Here is a 21,366-nt window from a genome sequence, read left to right as displayed (position 1 = left end):
ATTTTTTGACATTTAATAAATTTTAGCATATAAAATAAATAGCATATAAACTAAATAGATTAATAGTTAAATGCAGTTGCCGCGACTAGTTATTTGATTTATAGAAATAGAAAATATAAAAGTAACGTACGAAGAAGAATATAATTAAGAATAAACTTATAGTTGGACAGTAAATCTTAATTATAAAATAAATCATCGAATACTTTATCTTGGAAAAAAATAATATTTAGAAAAAAAGAGAAAAGTGGTGCCATTCGTTACCTTTATGTCAAACTGTATTGCCGTTTCATTAATGTAGGCTACGTTTAATAGCGTTATCTCACTTTTTATTATTCGAATACAATCCTCCTCAAGATTCGTCATGCAGAATTGGTTAGACAATTTCAGGAGCTCTGCAATAATACCTTCGTTTTAGTTATAAATTAAAGATGGTACCAATATATTTAATTAAAACTCACCTAATTTATTTTCCAAAGACAATAAATCAATTACACCGGTATACAAATATTTCAAAAAAGCACTGTACACAATATAGGAATAATCATAATACTTGATAACCCTGTTTCGAAATAATATGTTAAAATGCAACTAACAAAACAAACATAACAAGTTTTTAATAAAAGTGCTAGTTTCATAAATAATTACCTTCGACTGTTTTCATGTTCATTAAACTGGAACATGGTCTTGTAATATGATGAACGGATTTTCAGAATACTCTTGTGAACATAAATAGATTTCTTCTCAACTTCTATTCTAAGATCGCTTGTTGCCTTTAAACATGAGAAATAAGAATTGTTCAAAATATAAATATAAGTCATAAGAAGAGAAAGATTACTAAAATATAAAAGACGTGCTGAAAATCTATAAAGAGGATAAAAAAACTAAAAAGATTAAAGTAAGTACGTTCAATGTGTAACAAACTGCTTGATTGCGATATGTGGCAGGTTTCCAATTAATTGGAAAGCCATTAAAGATAGATTAACGAGGTTGAATAGAGAATACAACTTACGCTGTCGTTAAATATCGCTTCTAAATCGTTCAATATAGCATATTCTTCATCCGTAAATGTATGAGTCACGGATATTGGTGATTGGGCCATTACCGAATTGCATATGTCAAATATATTGGTGTGTTCGCAGATGGCAAATTCTTTAATAGGTTTTCCAAACAGATTACCCCGTATATAAATACGTCGATCTTTACTAGATCTGAAAACGCTCGCATATTCTATAACGGCGATATCTGACATTTTTCTTACATTAGGTATACTTACCTGCAAATTACAAAATTTTTTAGTTATTATTATATGTTCATTTGTTCCCTTCATTATAAAATTTATAAATAATAACAGTAAAATAATTTACCTTAAAAGGAGATATAATTTTGTTCTTATGAAGTGAACTCAATTGTTTCTTGTAGTTAACACCCCAAGCATAGACCACTCCTTTATCGGTGAGGGCAAGTGTATGAAAATGTCCACAAACAATTTTAACTAAAATATCAAAGAAAAACTTAATTATTTAACAAATTAATTATGTAATAGATAGTATATTATTTTCATAAATTCTAAATTTATTGAAGTGTCTTCACTCCTATATTAATTAAACAATACAAATATAAGTTTTAAAGAGAAATATATTACCGATTGTTTTGCCTGAGAGTTCGACCACTTTACATGGATTTGTCATAAAATTATGGTCAGTTACATGATCATGCATACTATATTTCGAATTCAAACCCCATTCATACACTTCACCGTTATTAGTACTAACTACATAAAATTTGTGGCCACAAGCAATGCATGTGATCTTTCCTTCGATATTCTTTTGTCTTATATAGCTGCGGTTTATTTTGTAATGTTTCCTCGAAACATAGAGTGGAGTTAAGTAATACGTATATATCTAAATGATCATATATAATATGTTTAAATAAAAAAAAACCATACGTAAAAATAAATTCCATTTAAATTATTATTAAGAATCTCGAAACATAGAGTGGAGTTAAGTAATACGTATATATCTAAATGATCATATATAATATGTTTAAATAAAAAAAAACCATACGTAAAAATAAATTCCATTTAAATTATTATTATTATTATTACATTTATTGTAATATTTTATTCATAATCATAAATATACCTTTCCATCATCAGTTAAAACTATAGAGTTAGAGGGATGAAATGCAGTTTTTACAATGCGTATGTTGGTCCAATCATTTACATCAGGCCAGTAATGGACATCAAAAGGTTTCTTGTATTTTTCTACGAACGCTGTGTTGCTGTTCCAATAATATTTCTTTCAAAGATAAGTTAGAGATTATTATAGATTTTACTTATTATGTTGTACGCTACTATGATTACTCAACAAAATGTAGAAAACACTTTCGAACACGTTAAATATTTAATATTCGGAACACGAATATTCGGAACACCGTAACTCGATGAAAAATCGTCGCACAATAGTACATTGTGTAACAGTGGGGGAAGTTGTTTATTGTGGGGACGAGCGCGACCGCACGAGCGAAGCGAGTGCATAAGCGCGCCCGTGTCGACCTATAAACAAATATGCCCCCACTCGCTACATAGAATTTTTCTTTACAAGTGCTCGTCGTAATGTGCCCTATACAGCAACGTTTTTGCGCAGAAGAGTGGGATTAGAGAAATAACTTACCGGCTTCAGGTATTGGCTATTTACCGCACGCAAAAGCGTTAAGGTGTAGGGCACATTACGTGCACGCGTCAAGAAATAAATGAAACAGTATTTTAATTTTAAGGCTGACATCTCTACTTTTGAAATCTATAATTGATATATTTATCACCATGATTGATACTTTACGCAGTTACATGGACAGAAATGGATATTAGTCGAATCTAAAAATTTTTCACAAACTTTACGAAGGTCTATGACGTGAAGTAAAAGTTACACGAAAATACGGTTTGCAGCAGTCGAAAGAGGGAATCTTTACTTTTAATTTTTTTTTTACTGATATTTGTACGATTTTTTCCACCGAGTTATTGAATGTTGTAGCAAAAGTGATCACTTAACAGATCTTTATAAAGTTTGTGAAACATTTTTAGATATAACGGATATGCATTTGTATCCGTATAACTGCGTAAAACGAGGAGGTAACCACTATCTGAAATATTGTCCCACAGATTATATGATTTCATTTAATTTTATATAATTTTATTTGATAACAAATAATTTTTCCTCGATTTTATCTAATATTACACAATTATTTCTTGTAATTGTCGGATTATATATTGAAATTTTATAATGATTTCAGGAACTCCGTCCCACGATTACATTAAGTGATTACCCCTCGGCGTAAAATATCAGTCATATTAAAATTTCGATTATAGATTTCGAAAGTAGAGAATTCAACCTTTAAAATGCTTTTTTAATTTTTGTCTGTTATGATTTTTTACCGAGCTACGATGTTCTGAATATTGCCCAATTTTTAGCGTGTTCGAAAGTGTTCCCTACATTTTGTTGAGTAGTGTATTACACAGTTACACACACGCACGCACGCACACCACACACACGCGCACACGCACACACACACACACACACACATGTATATAAACATTTGATATTATATCAAATATTTTTTTCTCATAAATAAATTTTTTTGTAACATACCTCTCCATCTTCAGTAATCAACATAATTACAGTTGTACCAGCACATTCTAGCCAAAAGTTGCAAACTAAAACCTTTATCTTTTTATTAAACATTAAGTCAATTTTTCTTGATGCCTTTTGACTATATATGATTCCCTCGAAATTCTTGTATTCATGACACGAATTTAGAGCAAGCCTTAAACAAAAATTATATTATAGAGTTATAAAATATTAGTATATATACAGTTTTATAAGGAGATATAACTAATTAATGAAATAATTTACAAGAATTATCTTCATGAAAATAACAAGTAAACATCATTATTTGAATGTAGCTTTGTCTAAAATGTTGCAAATTTATGAAAACTGCATATATGTGTGTGTCATTGGGGAATAATTACAACTGATTGCGAGAGAGCGATTATGCGTTCTATATTAATAACAATTTATTTTTTTCACATGTGACGTAATATTAAAATTTTATTATTTTACAAATGTCGCATTTATATAAACACTAAACGATTCTGAATGATTAGCATCTGTGCATCACTATTCTGAGATTGCTTAGTAATCGAGTATTTCTGAAAAATTAGGAGAACAGAAAAACTTACGCTTGTTTGTATGGAGATAAGTTTTCATTTTCCATGGCTGTAACGCGTGTGATGATAATTAAAATGTCTTATTACTAATGAACTGTTACACTATATATTATATTATATTATATTATATCGCGATGCATCAAATATGTGTTAACGCTTGAAAACGAAAGAAACAATTTCAACTGAACGACCTTTTTGTTATGTTTATAACAAAAAAAGAGGGCATCTTTTAGCTGTATACATATAGTTCTAAGTATACCGAAATATAATAAGAGTACAATGTTACAAGTGATTTTATACACACACACACACACACACACACACACGCCCACACACACACAAAGTAATGGATATAGTTGCTTTCTTTTTAGTCTTATCTTCACGATATTAGAAATAGGTCCGAGATCTCGAATAGAGAAGAAACAAATCACATTTGAACTTCACATGACTGATTTGCCAGTTCCTTCATCATCCGAGATAGATCCGAGATCTCGAACTGATTTCTACGATCGTGCAACATCTTGAACGCAAAGTTTTAGAGACACAGTCAACACAAACATCGTTTTATCTTTCTTAATATTCAATAAATAATAAAAATAAAATGATAAATAAAATTTGTGTTAACACTTGTGCTTCTCGTAAAAAGAAAGCATATATTTCATCGAGCCTATTTTATCTTTTTGTTTATTATTCTTTCACTGGTGTCCCCCTTTTTATTATCTAAAGATGTACAAAATTATCAATTTTAATAAGTGAGACAAGATAGATCGTTCTATGTATAGTCTCTTTCAGCGAACGTGTATTTTGTATAGGCATAATTGATCCATTTAGTTCTATTTAGGGCTAAGCTTTGTATTCCCGATGCTTTGATTTAATCATTCCTTCTCTATCTGAAATCTCGGAGCGATTCTATTCCGAGCATCATGGGCACAAGGTTTCAGATTTAATTAATTTTATTTTGTTTTAGATTTACTTATTGTGAAAACTATATGTAGGTACTATTAGAACGCGCACACACAATACTTATGCATTTCAAGTATCTAACGAGTTATTTCCCAACCGTGCATAAACAGGTTCCTTTTACACCATCACTTATGGACTGGCAAACTCACAAAATTAATTGAATGTTAGTTTTTTATATTGTCAATTTAAGAACAATAATTATTATTATTAAAATCATTTACAATAATTATTATTATTAAATTCATTTAGCTCGATTTAGACCGTTTAATTATTTAATTTGCATTGCAAAAAACGAGCGAAATTTATTCACAAAATTAAATTGTGAGTCGAAAAGTCCTAGATTTTTTGACAATTTTCGAAATAATTAACAAATTATTAATTATAAAAATTGTTTAGTCTACCATCCAATACAAGAGCATGGCGCGTACAATGCTACTATAGTCTGTGAACTACTATTTCAAAAATATACATTTTACAGCTTTTATGCGAATCAAATGTTGTCATGACGTCTCCACAGTGCCATATTGGACAAAGAAATACGGTAATAATCTCAAATTTAAAATTTTTTTACATTCTCGGCATAAACTCCAACTCACAGACGCATATCAAATGCTTATATTTTAATCTTGAAAAAGATTTTTTAAATCAGTAAATAAGGAAAAAGATAATTATTATACAAAAATTGTATAGTTTAAGCAATACAGGCAACTTTAAAATCCCCTCGAATTGATTTAACTTCTGAAACCCACCATGATTCCCACGAGTTGTGATAAAAATACACCGAATGATGTGAAATGAATGTTCTATATACCGAAGATTTTTCCATCGGAAAAGAAGTTTAATCGATAGAACTGTTTTTTGAAAAAGATTTTGGAAATCCGTTATTTTCTTGAGAGTTCTGATAACCTCCCAAAGAGTTCTATCGCGCGCGATTGTCCTTCATAGACCAATGTGCTAAAATTAACGGTTTAAAAGTTATAGCACTTCAAAGTTGCAGAATCGTGAAGTTGGCCCTCCCGTTACTTCAAATGGTATTTTCACTGCTTTAATGGAACTCTCTTCCTAAATCTTTTATACAACTCTAGAACTCTTTGGGAGGCAACCAGAACTCTGCCGCTTATTTTTTCAAAATTTTGACAATGAAGGGCCAACTTCATAAACGTACAGTTTTTATCCACGGCTTCACTATACTTATCAGAATTGCCCTGGGTCATCCGAAATCAGCGCTTTGAGCCCTTTCGACGATTGAAGGGGGTCTTCGCGGTGCGTTCTTTTAAGTGTCTCTTCCTCGCTGGCATACTGGAACCTTCATTGAACTATTTTGAAGCCATATATTTTGCCACAACATCATAAACGATTCATCTTGGGTATCCAAAAAACTGAATTATTTCCGTTGCTAAGCGTGAAGGCCTTTGATGATCGCGGCTCTTTGATTATACTCCGCACCTGGTTTCAACGTCGCGGTCATTTTGAGAATATGACTGTATAGAAGCATCAGGCTTTCTCGACCGCCAACAACAATCTCAGCAGAGGTATAATATAGGGGAAAATTTAAATTGAAGTTTGTCTGGATTTTTGTGATGCACTCTGTATGTGTTATATCGCTAGAAAAAAAATATATAGCAATAATAAAAGCTGTAAATGAAGTAATAATAGAAAAGAATTTGTATTTAATTTAAAAAAATATAACTCGATAAATTATATATTTTATTTATCTCTAAATGTCACTTGCACTAAATAGAATATCACTTATCATGCGTAATTGTTTGCTGATATTTTCATAACAATTTTGACGAATAGATCTATAATGGCAAAAGAACAGTATAAAACGAAAAATACTCAAATATAAATATAACTATAATGCAATGTTTAACATTAGGTGATATGTTTGGATAACATATTTAGAAGATATATATAGTTTATTTCACGACATAGATATACAACATCGTGTAATATGTAGCGGTTTCTTCTAGATTTAAACGTTTTGTCGTAACAGTCAATTTGCGGGATGTTCCAAGTTAGCTTTATGTATACTGCACTATCGAGCAGTAACGTCGAGAATTCAGTGTCGGAAGAAAAATAAATACGTAACTCTAACTATACATATATATGCTGCGAGTAAGATGTAAATTCATTGATCAACAATGAGTCAAAAATATATTTATGAAAATCTTAAAAATAATATCATCTTTTATATTCTTATTGCGCTAGTGATGGGCAGCTAACAGTTCGACATTATGCAAGTACTATTTGTACATTTTTGTGTAACAAACTAAGTGTAGTGTGTGATATATAGCGCTCGATAATTATTATATTGTATACATGTTTCAATTAATGCTCGCGAACAAACCGATATTCAGAATATTAAATAATATTAAAACATCATTTATTTGTACCGACAAAAGTTCGATATATATAATACATATTAAATTTTAATTTAATCTTTTTACGACCGTACAATTGTATAAACAATAGTAAGAAGAAGGAAAAAAGCACGAAGCCAAGCCAATAACGGTCAACACTGGATCACAAATGCTTATTATAATTATGTGTGAATTTATATACCGCGTATGTAGTTCTCCTAATCGCGTGCCGAAATTTTTTTTCAGTCTTGTAAGACCGGAAAAAATTTCGGCACGCGATTAGGAGAACTACATACGCGGTATATAAATTCACACATAATTATAATAAGCATTTGTGATCCAGCGTTGACCGTTATTGGCTTCGTGCTTTCTTCCTTCTTCTTACTATATAATACATATCCAATTTAAATCAAATGTTAATTTAACCAGGAATTTTGTTCCAAAGTTACTTATATATTAAGCTAAAAAACTTTGACATACAAAAATTGAATAAAAAAATTGATATTCTTAATTACAATTTATAATGTACACTTGTCTCAAAATAAAAACTTATCGAAATATATGAAAAATATAATTCTGATATAGATTATAATTACGAATTATGATGTTATGCACAGATAATTAACGAGAGCCTTAGTATCTCCCGTATAATTGCATTTTGTTTCAATTTAGCTTCTTACAAGGGGAGGGCGCGAGATGTTACTCATCGATTTTAAAAAGCCTTATGTATGTTAAAGTACTCTAGTAATAGAGTACTTTTGGCAAAGGGATACGACCCAACTCTCAGCCACCTTCTCGACAATGGGTTTAACGCGACCGGTATATACGGAACTGTAAATTTTAAACCGGTTTTTCTCGAAAACGGCTGAGAGTTGGGTCGTATCCCTTTGCCAAAGTACTTTATTACTAGAGTACTTTAACATACATAAGCCTTTTTAAAATCGGTGAGTAACACCTCGCGCCCTCCCCTTGTTAGTAAGATATTATATAAGATATTAAATAAACAAGATTTCTCTTTGTGTGATCGTTTAAACAAGTGTCATTAGCGGTATTATTCTGTTGCTTTTCAACAAGAACTATTTTGTGTTCTAGTAGACATAATACTTCGGAACGGCTTCAAACAGGCGATGTGTAGAATAATTTTTATGTATACACATATATATTTTTTTACGTTGTTACTCTAACTTGAGTAAACCGTAACATATGCGCACATCATTGTACTTTCGAAATTTTACCATTCTCATTTTCATGCATGCATTAATCGCTACTTACTAAGCCAATCTTAAACGTAGTGTTGCGAATGCTAATTAGCATTCGAATGAAAATTATTAAGCGCTCCACAATTCTTAAGTGTGTGTTAACTACGTTGAAAAAAATGTAGTATACGCTATCGCACAGAAAGTTTCTCTGCCTTATATGTATTCCTTACGCGTTTAAATCACGCGTTTAAGTCGGCAATTTTATTCTGACACTTAAATGAACTCACACGAACACGAGTAAGAGTTTGCACAAGACATAATTTTACCAGAATTATCTGGTTCTAAAATCTTCATAAGAACACGACGAACGCTATATTATACGCCGAAAACAATTACGAGATTAATACTTGAACGACTTCCTCAAAAGTTAAATATATAAGTATATATATATAGAGAAAGAGATAGAGATAGGGAGAGAGAAAGAGAGAGAGAAAGGCAGATAGATAGAGTAAGAGAAAAAGAATTAAATCTAAATACTTTTTGTGGTCACAAGCCTTAAATTTTAGCAAAATTTTTTTTAATGTTATGTGCAACTAACGCACCGACTCAGGTCAATTTTTTCCTATGAGTCGTTCGTTTCACCGTTGCAAAATTATGTTTTGAGGTAGACAGGTATATTCTCCAATAGCCTTTTATAGCTTCGAGTAACGCTAAACCGAAAGATAAATACTTTCACCGACGCAAAATACCGCATTAATTTTTAATCCTATGCCTTAGTAGACCACAAATACGATTCAGAATGTTTAATCTGTGAAACTCTTATAATTTCTCTCAATCTGATTTACTTCTCGATCCGTACTATAACTGAAAAATTATAATCAAGCGTCCCGCTAAACTTTGTTACATTAAACAATTAAGCGAACGAATATCAAAATAAGATTTGAGGCTGTTAGTCTTTAACTTACAAAGTATTCGTAATGTCCAAAGCATCAAAAATGCACAAATAATATCATTATTTGCTAATGACGCTAATAAACGTTTCGTGAATTATTTTGTTACTGAATTCATGGTAATTAAATATATGTGCCAAAATTGTGTTTTAGATTAGAGTATAGCATATCCAATATAAGTTTTGCACGTCTCCAATTTAGTTATGTGTTTCTACAATATTTCGTAAAAATGATTTACTGCCTCATTATTTTTTAGCGCTTGAACTTGGTACATCTCACTATACTAAATTTCGCATATACCGATTCTAATTTCTTCAATACTATACATCAATGTACGTAATGCGAATTTAACATTACTATAAGATACTGTAACAATACCGTACTTCGTGTTTCATCGCTAATGAAGAATATCGCCTTCATCAGCAAATTGCACTGATAGGTATTACACATTAATTATTAAGGTATTACTTATACCCTTGTGCTTCAGGTACTACTTTTGTACCTATTTCTTACCTGAGCTCGCTCAAGATACGAACAAGGCATCCGAAAAAAAATAAAAGAATGTATCCCTTATTTATATTCTCAATGACATCTGTTAGTTGCCCGAATTATGTACATTATTAAAATTCGCGTAGAGAATTATTTAAATAAATAATGATTACTAATATACACAATTAAATTTTTCAGATACAATAATTCAATACACATATATAAGATCCGTTTCTCGTCGAGCATGAATAAAATTATCATAATATAATTTATACAATACTGCGATACTTTTTAATAATCGGCACCTACTATTCACACGATTAGCAACATCCATTTTATGTTTTCTACTGCGGTGCTCTTTAGGAGATTGATCTCACAGTTTATACGAGAGGCGGATCCTTCTGTTCATCCATTTCTTCGACGGTTATGTAAAGACCCTCCTCTTCATATGTCGATTCATGCTTCGCCAATACCTTTAGTAATGGACGTAGCTTCATCCACCATTGATACGTCGGAATGCGATGTCTAACAAATTTTATAAAGTATTATATTAGCATGCATACACGAAATTAACACGATTAGGAAGTTCAATAAGGTACGCACTCAAAGTCAGTAACTTCAATAAGTTCCGTAAATGGCGTATATCTATACTGACGTCTGACAATACCAAGCATCACCGCACTGTCCGCTGCCGTAGTGAACGTTTTACCATCGGGGCTGGTGCATTTTCTCAATTTGTCACTGAACCATTCCACTGCCTTAGAGCCCATTTTTGTTCCCAAATTACGATCGAAAGGCGTCGGTGAGCCTCCTTGTTGCATGTGACCTAAAATAGAAAGTATAGTGACAATAAAAATTAATTGCATATAAAATGAGATATTAGAAGACTGCTTAAAAGAGTAGCGTATAAAAAATGTGTACCGAGTATGTTTCTTCTACAACTAAATAGACCTTTTCCTTCTTCGCTGAAAAGTCTAAATGTAAATTCTGTATTGTAATTTTCATTAGCATTTTCATTTCTGATAATGAGTCCCCTCTCAACACCTTCTGACATTTTTGCCGCCATCGCGATAACATCTTGATTCAAATCCTTGATATTAAATTTCTCCTCATAGATATACGCTGCATCGGCACCACCGGCTAGACCAGCGACGGTCGCTAGGTACCCACAGAAACCACCCATCGTCTCGATGATAAATACGCGACGTTTAGTACCTTGCGCCGACTGTCGAATGCGATCACAGATCTAACGAACAAATTAATTAATATGCTACTAAGCTTTAAATCTCCTGGGCCTTCTACAATAAGCCATAGGTCAAATTATAAGTCATAAGCTAGAAATGTGGACCTATCATAATTTTTAGTTTCTTATTTCTGATTTATGACTTATGGCTTATTGTAGAAGGCCTATCCAAGTTAAATCTACCAACATCATAGAGCTCACCTCTGTAATTTCATTTAAAGCCGTGTCACAGCCCAATGAAAACTCAGTACCTGGCACATTGTTACTAATAGTTGCAGGAATCATAGCGATGGGAATTTTAAACTCCTCGTATTTATCCCTCGCCTTGAAAAATGTGAGACCGGTCTGATAACCCTGGAAATAAAAATATGTTTTTATATCGACATTGATCTTTGGACAGATTCAACGTGCAAGATTCGTTACCTCGAATCCACCTATGATGAGCAACGCTTGTATTCCATATTCTTTGAGTCTTTGAGCAACTTGGGGTAATTGATCCTCCGTGGGCGGTGCACGCTTTGTTCCCAATTTTGCACCACCCTCTGAAACCCAGCCGGTAACAGATGGCCAGTCCATTAACTTCAATCTACCAGCTATTAGGCCAAGCACTCCGTCGCAAATACCATATACCTACAAATCAATGGAATTGAGTATAACGAAGGTACGGGATATTCAAAATTTTTCGATATGTATTATACCTTGTCGCCTCGATAGATACAATTCCTCACAAAGGAACGAACTGCCGCGTTCATGCCGCAGGACGGCGATCCTATATGCATGACTGCCAATGTATAATTATCCTAAAACAATAAAATCGCATATTACCAGATGAAAAGCGACACGTCAATCATGCAACGTGCACGTGAAGCTGAAAGATTTTATATATGAAATCGCACATTAAATAGCGCACAATTTCTGTTCCATCTGCCTGCGAGAGGATGATCATGAAGTACGGTAAATGATATATATTTCTAATACGAGGTACACATTCTCTACTTAAAAGGGTTAACTCACTTGTCCGCATAAAGTGTATTGCTAGGGGTGGAAAAATGTGCTATCGTTAGGGACTATGTATTACGCTCGGTACTATGTACAAAGACTGAGAAGAATATACGCTTATAGGTTTTAACTCATTTACCTTTGGTAATGCGCGGCCATTAACTTCCTGAAGCAGTATCAAATAATATATATAGTAATCTATGCATTGTTCATTATTATTTTATATGTTAGAGACCCAAAATTCTCGCGATATATTTCTATCTACTTCTTCGATATTAATGCTATATTAATACCGTGCTACAGAACAGAGCTTTTCGGGTCAGAATAATACTTATTATTAGTTGTAAGTAGAAAATGATTGTACCCTGTTAGCACCATCTATCAGGTGTGGTGCTTTCAAACGAGTCAGCATTTTGTACGTTTCTAAGTTGCGTGCAAAGCCCCTGGAAAAGATAAATAAGTATTTATCTTAATATTTTATGTATTGCGACATACTATAATGAATGAATGTTTTATTCACTCACTTTCCTCGAAGCTGAACAGCAAGGTCCCAATTTTTGTCAGTCATAGCCTGCGCTACGGCTTTCGTACGACGAACACATTCCATAAGTGGTAACCTCACAGCTTGATTACCGTCTAATGTGACAACGCAGGCTTCCGTATCGGGTGTTGCCTCCATTAAAGCCATCACAGCTTCAGCTCCCATCCGGCATCCCTATAACGCACATTCATCATTCAAAAATCGGACATTGTATTTTATAATATTGTATATATAAAGGAAAAGATAAAAACATTTTAATTTGGTAATTTAATAATTAATTATTTGCGGGCTAACGCCGCGTGTAAATTGTTTGATGAGAAAGATCCAACTTGTATATTAAAAAATTATAAGCTAATTCTAAAAATTGTGCGACATCTTACCAAAACTCTATCGAAGGCTGAAGGATTACCACCTCTTTGTACATGGCCCAGAACGGTGATTCTTGTATCCTGTTGCAATTTGTCTACGACGACTTTGTGCACTTTTTCAGCAGTGATCGGATCGCCATTTCTGTCGACAGCTCCCTCGGCTACAATAATAATATTAAGCCGTTGACCAGTAAGTCTTTCCTGAAAAGAAAGTTGTATAATAACAAAAATCTCCCGTACATCAAAGTTAAAATTTTGCTCGAACAGATTGAAAAGCAGACTGTAAAAGAATAGAGAAGAAAATTAAAGATAACAGCATAATAACGATGCAATAAATGATTACATAAATTAATAATAATAAAAAAAAGATGTTAAAAAGCATTAAAAATGTAGATCTTTGAATTAGCAGCATTTTTTTTTAATATTAGAATAATGTTGCATACACATATACGATGCAATAGTATAGCATGCACATTTAAGTGAATGATATTTCTTTCCTATACGAAGAGAGGAAAGTGCCTTCAAAGCATATCGCAAATACTTCGTCATTAAAAATATTCAAATCAGAATAAGCAATTAAAATAATTATAACAAATTGCGATGTTAAAGAAATAAAATGTGAATTGCTGGAAGCAATGTGTGTTGCTCAGGTTGATTAAATCAGGAATATTAAAAACACTTGTTTTAAAAAATTAAAAAAAAATATTATCGAACCTGCAACAACTTTTTGCACAGCTTGTTGGGCCATTCCTGCTCGGGTGGCCATTCTGGGATGAAAACATAATCAGCCTCACAACATATAGCTGCCACCAGAGCCAGATAACTGTAATGGTATATTGTAAACCTAACTAAAATTCTGCTTCAATGCAATATGTAAAGATATAAAATAATGCTGCGCGTCATTAATCAATCATGATCAAATTTGATTATAAATTCATAAAGTTTTGCTTAATCGAAAAATGTAAGTAGAAACTAATCTGCGATAAATTTTTGCGTAAATACTAACGGGATGAATGTTAAAAAATAAAAAAATTTTACATGTACGTAATACACCGCATTTAAAAGTACAAAAAACAAAAGCATTCGGACTTCCTCATATATCTTTAAATTTTAAATTGCTGATTAAAAATTGCTTATTCCGGACATTAAATAATAATTTAAAGTAACGACTGGTTGAGAAACGTGCCTGTCGCAGACCTTGGCATAGCTCCTCGACCCAGTCACCACTTGTCGGAGACTCAGGAATAAAGCAATAGGTGGCTTCAGTGGACAAACTTGACGCTAATGTCAGGTACCTGAAAGGCTCTGTCATCTAATTATCTCCAGTATCATCGGACATATCACTATATATTGACTCTATATTAATTAATGTGCAATAAAATGTAAATACGTTTTTCGTTCACATTCCTCTTTACGTCACTGTTTAGAGGTATATACACTCAGGATGTTGTATGATCGAATATCAAATCAGAACATTTAGCAACTTAAAAAACTGACATATACATAAAAACTCATTCCTCACGTTTAGTTAAGTTAGTAAAAATTAGCAATGCAATCTTTAAAATTTGAGAAAGTCTATCAGACGTGCCTGCTCCAATTTTTTACATAATTTTTCAGGCCAGTCGACAGGAGGCGGACATTCTGGGAAGAAAACATAGTCTGCCTCCGCAGCTAAAGCGCCCACAATAGCCAGATACCTAATCGAAAATCGCTCATTTATCTATGTTTCATTTCTACAGTCAACATCAATTCGGCGTAATGACATATACGCTAAATCTCGTATACTAAATTGTAATTAACTACGGATGACTTCTCTCTATTTTTGGAAACTAATGATAATATATGAAATCGTTTTACCAATGTAAACCTTAAATCATTCTCGCGATATAAAAATATTCTGCACTTACCCGCAGTGACGACCCATGACTTCCATTATAAACGTTCTTTGATGAGAGTAAGCTGTGCTAACTATAGCATCGATACTCTCAATGATACGGTGCAACGCGGAATCGGTACCAATCGTCATATCCGTACCGCAAAAATCGTTATCAATGGAACCTACTAGACCGACAATATGCAGCTGCTTGTATTTCTCACTCTGTTCAGCAGTTATATCACCTAATGAAAAATAATGTATTAGTCTTTGAGCACATACGATAGATTGTCGAGATTAAGCGACAGTTTCCTAAAACGTTCTCTATTTACCAGATTCGACGAGCTCCTTCAGAAGTGCGGGCCATTCTTCCTTGAAGAGATTAGCGCCTGTAAGAGAGCCGTCCCCACCGATCACCACTAAATTAGTTATTCCCAGATTAACCAAGTTCTTAGCGGCTTTCCGACGACCGGGACGATCCCTGAATTCTTGGCATCGAGCGGAACCGATTACTGTACCACCCTGAAGAGACAAAGAGTATTAGACGTTAATAATATACGAACGAATAACGCAACATTTTTAATCCTGTAATGCATACTCTGTGAATAATACAAGATACGGATGACCATGTAGCTTCCTCGATATTTTTCCCGCCATCCACCATGCCTTGGTAACCTTCCCTAATAAAATACACCCTGCACCCGAGGTAAATGCCCATCCTTACGACTGCTCGTACGGCGGCATTCATTCCTAAAAGACAAAAAAATATCAAAAGTTGATCAGGTTTAAAAATAAAAAGTAATAATAAGGCTCTATTTTGTTTGATCACGTTTATTTCAAGATACACGCAAGATACATGCAATTTATACATTTATGCTGATATACCTTGAGAGTCGCCTCCACTGGTGAACACGGCGATGCCTTTGCCCTTGTGACTCCCAGGTTTGATAAACCTCTGAGCTGGCGCGTCTTCGGCCATGACTGTATCGCAATATTCCTTATAACTCTGTAATACAAAAATTCGAAGTTAATTTCTCGGAAACTATGCTCTCGCCATTTCTTTTCGAATCTCCCTCCCTTGTTTACCGAACGTGCTAATGATGTAACAATTTCTATATTTTACTCAGTAACCTAATCAGTAAACAATGTTTAAAAAAAAAATATATATTTTTAACATTTATTTTATACTGTTAATATTAAATATTAAAAATATATTTTAAAATTATTGTGCTGATTGGGAAACAAGTAACAGTAAGATGATTACAATGTTATAATTTTCTGAGCAATCTAACTGTTACGTACAACAGTTATATTACATTTATATTGTTGAGTAAGAAATTATAATATTGATGTATAAAATATTTAGTAATAAAGTATCGATAAAGAGACAGGGTCATAACTTTTCTCATAAACCGCGGGAAACGCAGGCTCCTAGCGTATTCTTCCTCGGTCACATCAAAACTGATCTCAAACGAAGAGCCAGTTGGTAATTGTTCAATTGATTCGAAAGTGTGCCCCCAAAACATCTGTGTCCAGAAGTAAATTTTCTAACATTTTCTAACATTTATGCATAAATTTTTATATGGGAAAAGGAAAAGAGAAATTTCATGACATATTATTAACGGGCGCAGGCTTGCCTCTGGAAACAATAAAGAGAGCTTTAAATTTTGCATGCTGATCTTGCTCGATTTATCAGGATCGATTTTCTTCAATATCTCAACGGCGATAGACTTTAGTGAGGAGCTTCTGGATATCACAGAAGATCCAATTCTAGAATTTGTTAAACTCCTTTTTGCATCTACATGTCGTATTTCTGTAGTATTCTCTCGTGTATCTGGATTGTCGTCCAGATCGCTATCGCTTCCCGAATAAATTGCATTTGCACAACGACATCGAACGGCTTTTTGACTCGTAGACATTTTTCTCTGCACGATAATTTTTACATTAATCCAAGTTTTAACCTAATTTCAATCAATTCGAGATATATACGTATCACAACTTTTCTACAAGTTCATTTCGTAATAAAAAAAAACAATGAAGTCTGCCGCGGAATATTTTTGCGCTAGTCACCCATCACAAATAAATCATTATATAAAAATCGATCAATTGAATTTATTGTACTCCAATTTAGTGTAATTAATGTACTCTAATTTATGCAAATTCTAATTAATATAACTTTAACTATGAATCATTTTCAATTTATTACATCATTTTGAAAAAGGCGGTAAGGAAAATCACAGGAAATTAACAAAATATTAAAATTATTATAAAAATAAATATTATTTCTCAATAAAAGTATTTTTTTTTATTTATTCTTAATTTTTTCGTTACATATAGAACGTTACTCCAATTTGTGGGTGTGCTTTATATTTGTAATCAAGGCCTTATACAAGAAATACATACAATTCGTAAAGGAAACAAATACATTATACATGAGTATAGTATTTTAATTGGCAAAGAGAGGAGAATGTAAAAGGATTGGTAGGTTTGAAAGAGTTCCGTCATTGAACACTGAAAGAACCTCAGTCTCAGTGTGATGCTCATCGTGGAAAAATCCGGATAAAAGCTGTCGGAACTGACGTGTTACGACATGCGAGTACCGCGTTTTAAAATTAAATGACACGTGTGCGGACGAAATTTGGCTGTGTTTCAAAACGAGAGAAACAGCAGCATCAACAATTCATAAACAGCAAAGTTATCACTGGTCGTCAGCCGGAGAGCTTTTTTCGTCTGGCTCGTCGCATAACAAGACGTTTTAATTTATATGTTCGACGTGAGGGATTTTCATAATTTCCTGTCTTAAAAAAAAAAAGAATAGAATCGTCAATAGTAGAATTCAGTACACTGAAATAAAAAATTGCTCATTTGATCAAATTCGACTTTACTTTTCTTTCGAAGAATGTACATATTTAAATAGAAAAATTGTTTAATTAAATATATTATATTTTATTTGAATGTATGTATTTAAGTTAAATATATAATTATAATTGTAATTTATAACATATTATAGGTACATATTTAACTTAAATACGTTCTCCAACAAAAGAAATAAAAATAACTAAATTTAATAAAAAAAAATTAACAATTCAATCGAATAAACAATTTTTTTCTCAGATGGAATTCGAATCGGAGCGAATCTCGAGGACGTTGCTCCGATCCCGCGAGTTTCCTCCTAATAAATCTACGACGCGCGATAGCGATAAACAATGCGTGGAAGATGCAATTGTGTCATTGATATACTATATGCTCGGTGCATACGATGGATGGATTGATCAATGACAAGTAGATTTCTTACTCTCTTATGTACTTCTATTATAATATCAATGCCTGAGTAAATAATACCTATGCAGATTAATAGTAATCTCGGTTTAATTTATCTTCTTCCAGCTCAAAAAATTAGAAAAAAAAGAATAAATCAAATTAAAAATATTTTCTACAATTCAACAAGTTTACACTGTATGTTTAATTCTCCGTTTGCAATCATATCTTTACTGCCTCCATCCAGTCAGAGTAGTAAAAATGTTTTACTACTCTAGATTTTTAAAAACGCATGGAAAAGTTCAACGTTTCTCTTCAATATTTCTGTCACATCACCAAACACTTTTTATATCAATAATTTTTACATTACCAAATAGTTTTCCTAAATTTGAGAATGAAATTCTTTATTCTTTGCTTATGCAAAAAAGGACTCAGATTGCAGACGAAGGATTCAAGTGAAATAGTCATTTTTAGTGCCAATTATATTTTGGTATATAAAACTATAAATATATAATTTTTGATACATAAAACTATAAATTTAAAAGATATATGCTTGATGCATAAAATTATAAATATTAATAGCATATGTTTAATATATAACCACTGAGAAAGTAAATTTTAGTGGAACCCAGCAATATAAAAACAAACCTCAAGATTAAAATTAATCTATATTGTTGTAGAAATGAGCCTTATTAGAACACTGCCAAAGGTACCGAATAATGAGAATCGATCGTTAAAAGAAACAATCAAGATTCGTTTGACTCCATCCAAAATTCATGATTCCATATCTCTTACGCAATAATTGTTCATCGAGTTGCTCAGCGCTCATTGAAATGCTATGTCGCTTTGTCCACGCTATATTTACAAGCGTCACGTGAATCGTTAGCTGTCGTTCTCGTAAGCGAGTAATCGCGCCTGCTTATTAATCAGTGGGAGCTTAACCTAAAAGTAACCTCGGCTCACCTAAAAGAAGAATCAAACAGCGAGTGAATGTCACTAGAACTTTACGAAAAATCCGTCAACTTATCAGTTCGGTGGCGATGTCGCCTGACGCGATTTGGATTCTAAGCGAGTCGACGAGGCGCGCACTTTGACCGATCAATTGACAGCCGCGTGCAGGTGTCAGGCGTCGCGACGACGACGACGCAACGACAACGGGTGTCAGCGTGCGCTGCTGCGCGTTCGAAAATCGACGACCGATCAATGCTCGCGATCGTCGACGACGAGAGGTTTAACTCACCAGAGAAACACGATTGACAATCGCGACGTCGACGATGTTCCTCTGTTGCTGACACTCCTCTAACAGACATCCGTCACCACCGCGCCACGTTCGGCCGACTGAAGGTGACCTTTGGCTGGCCGCGCGCCACCCCCCCACTACCGTCGGCGCCGTCGCCGAAATTCGGACCAATCGCGCGCGACGCGGAAGATTCGAACATTGGAGCGAACTGAAGTGCGCCGAAAGAGACTCGCGAGCGCGTCTCTTGAAATATCTCGAAAAAATATGTAAATGGCAAAAATTGATTTCTCCCGTTTCTTGAGGGAAGATTTTATTTTGGATTTTATCTGCGAAGGATCTTTCGAAAATGGTAGAATGGGCCAGGTAGATATATAAAGAATCTATAAATGTATATGTGTGCACTAAGAAAAAGAAATTTGTTTGTGACTATAATTGAATGATAAAGTACTCAGATTCATTTTTAGTGGCACTATTGATGTAACACTGTAATACTATCATTATATTTCTAATTCTATATTATAAAATATAATTATAAAATATTAAACAGTTATATATAATAATTATAAATGTTAAAAATATAATTATACAGTATAAATATAATATATATGCAAAAAGAAACATAGATACTGAAAATGATTACCGAAGTAATATATGGAATTTCTTAGCAATATCGCAGCAACATTGCAACGTGGCTATAACTGCTGAAATGTTCCAAGTGACACATTGTTACCATATTATTGGAATGTTCCATGCTACCTGAGTTTTGCAATTATTTTTTACGCTAATTACGCATTTTTTTGAAATGTGGAATTATAAATATAACAATTTGATTATAAAAATAGAATTACCACCCCTAATTATTTTGCTACATAACAATCATAAATATCAAACATTTTCTTCGTATTACATATAGAGCACGTTTTTATAATAATTTTATAGGAATTTCACATATGCGACAATAACCATTAACGCGAAACCATACCTATATTAACGCGATAACGGATATTTACTGATAGCCACATATTTGTTCGCATAGTAGCGCAGAGATGAAGGCTGAGATAAATTTTCATACACGTTCAAAACAAATGCTTATTGTAATCGCCATCGATATCAAAATGAAAGATATAAATTTTTTGATTACGATTTTGACTGAATATTATGAAGATCGATTAAAATAGGAGAGAAAATGAAAATAGGTGACATCGTTCTCTCTGACTAATCTCTATTACATTCATCTGTTTCTCAGTTCCTTTTGCTTTATTAAAAAAATTAATAACTTACTTTAAATAAAAAATATATGTACAGATAAACTTACCTGATGGTAATCTTGATAATCGTCCATTTTCGTAAATCGGAATGTAAATAACACTTAAAAATTAAAATATAATACTTAAAACTGCTTAAACTCTAAACAATAGTCAAACGTGTTCGGTCGAACGTGCAATTAAACTGTGTCTATCCATACGAGTCTCGAAGATAATTATATTTTCACTATCATTGTATATTTTGTTTCATATTATTATTATTAAGATTAGCGTAACTTCCTCGAACAACTTTATGATATTGCTTCGCCGAATCTGCACGAGAAATACTTCTATAGCCGCCTCTTATTATTGCAGTTGATTCTCATCGACGTTCCACTTCCACGACTGGAACGT

At 32.9% G+C, this 21,366-nt stretch overlaps 2 protein-coding genes across 4 annotated transcripts; both read right to left on the bottom strand.

Moving 5' to 3' along the window:
- Positions 1-641: 641 nt before the first annotated feature.
- On the bottom strand, positions 642-2,292 carry LOC108781700 (RCC1 and BTB domain-containing protein 2). The gene is made up of 5 exons (XM_018549756.1): positions 2,142-2,292; positions 1,643-1,901; positions 1,365-1,492; positions 1,010-1,273; positions 642-770 (listed from the first exon to the last, which is right to left on the bottom strand). Exons 2-5 carry the CDS (start codon positions 1,716-1,718, stop codon positions 642-644), a joined length of 597 nt encoding a protein of 198 aa, XP_018405258.1. The 5' UTR covers positions 1,719-1,901; positions 2,142-2,292.
- An 8,128-nt stretch (positions 2,293-10,420) lies between these two features.
- Pfk (ATP-dependent 6-phosphofructokinase) lies at positions 10,421-21,078 on the bottom strand. 3 transcript variants are annotated; one of them, XM_018549760.1, is made up of 16 exons: positions 21,024-21,078; positions 16,096-16,216; positions 15,809-15,960; positions 15,543-15,732; positions 15,245-15,455; positions 14,926-15,034; positions 13,350-13,538; positions 12,953-13,143; positions 12,793-12,871; positions 12,568-12,594; positions 12,128-12,229; positions 11,853-12,059; positions 11,631-11,783; positions 11,108-11,432; positions 10,790-11,012; positions 10,421-10,711 (listed from the first exon to the last, which is right to left on the bottom strand). In XM_018549760.1, exons 1-16 carry the CDS (start codon positions 21,048-21,050, stop codon positions 10,567-10,569), a joined length of 2,451 nt encoding a protein of 816 aa, XP_018405262.1. In that variant the 5' UTR covers positions 21,051-21,078; the 3' UTR covers positions 10,421-10,566. The 3 variants fall into 3 exon arrangements, with proteins under 3 accessions (XP_018405262.1, XP_018405263.1, XP_018405265.1); XM_018549763.1 differs by lacking the exon at positions 21,024-21,078 and adding an exon at positions 19,709-19,779 and having other exon boundaries at positions 10,567-10,711; XM_018549761.1 differs by lacking the exon at positions 12,568-12,594 and having other exon boundaries at positions 21,024-21,077.
- Positions 21,079-21,366: the final 288 nt, after the last annotated feature.

The sequence above is a fragment of the Cyphomyrmex costatus genome, unplaced genomic scaffold, assembly GCF_001594065.2.
Source record: "Cyphomyrmex costatus isolate MS0001 unplaced genomic scaffold, Ccosl1.0 scaffold882, whole genome shotgun sequence".
Classification (NCBI taxonomy): Eukaryota; Metazoa; Arthropoda; class Insecta; order Hymenoptera; family Formicidae; genus Cyphomyrmex; species Cyphomyrmex costatus.
The sequence above is the reverse complement of the archived record's forward strand: the minus strand, read 5'-3'. Positions and strand labels throughout refer to the sequence as shown.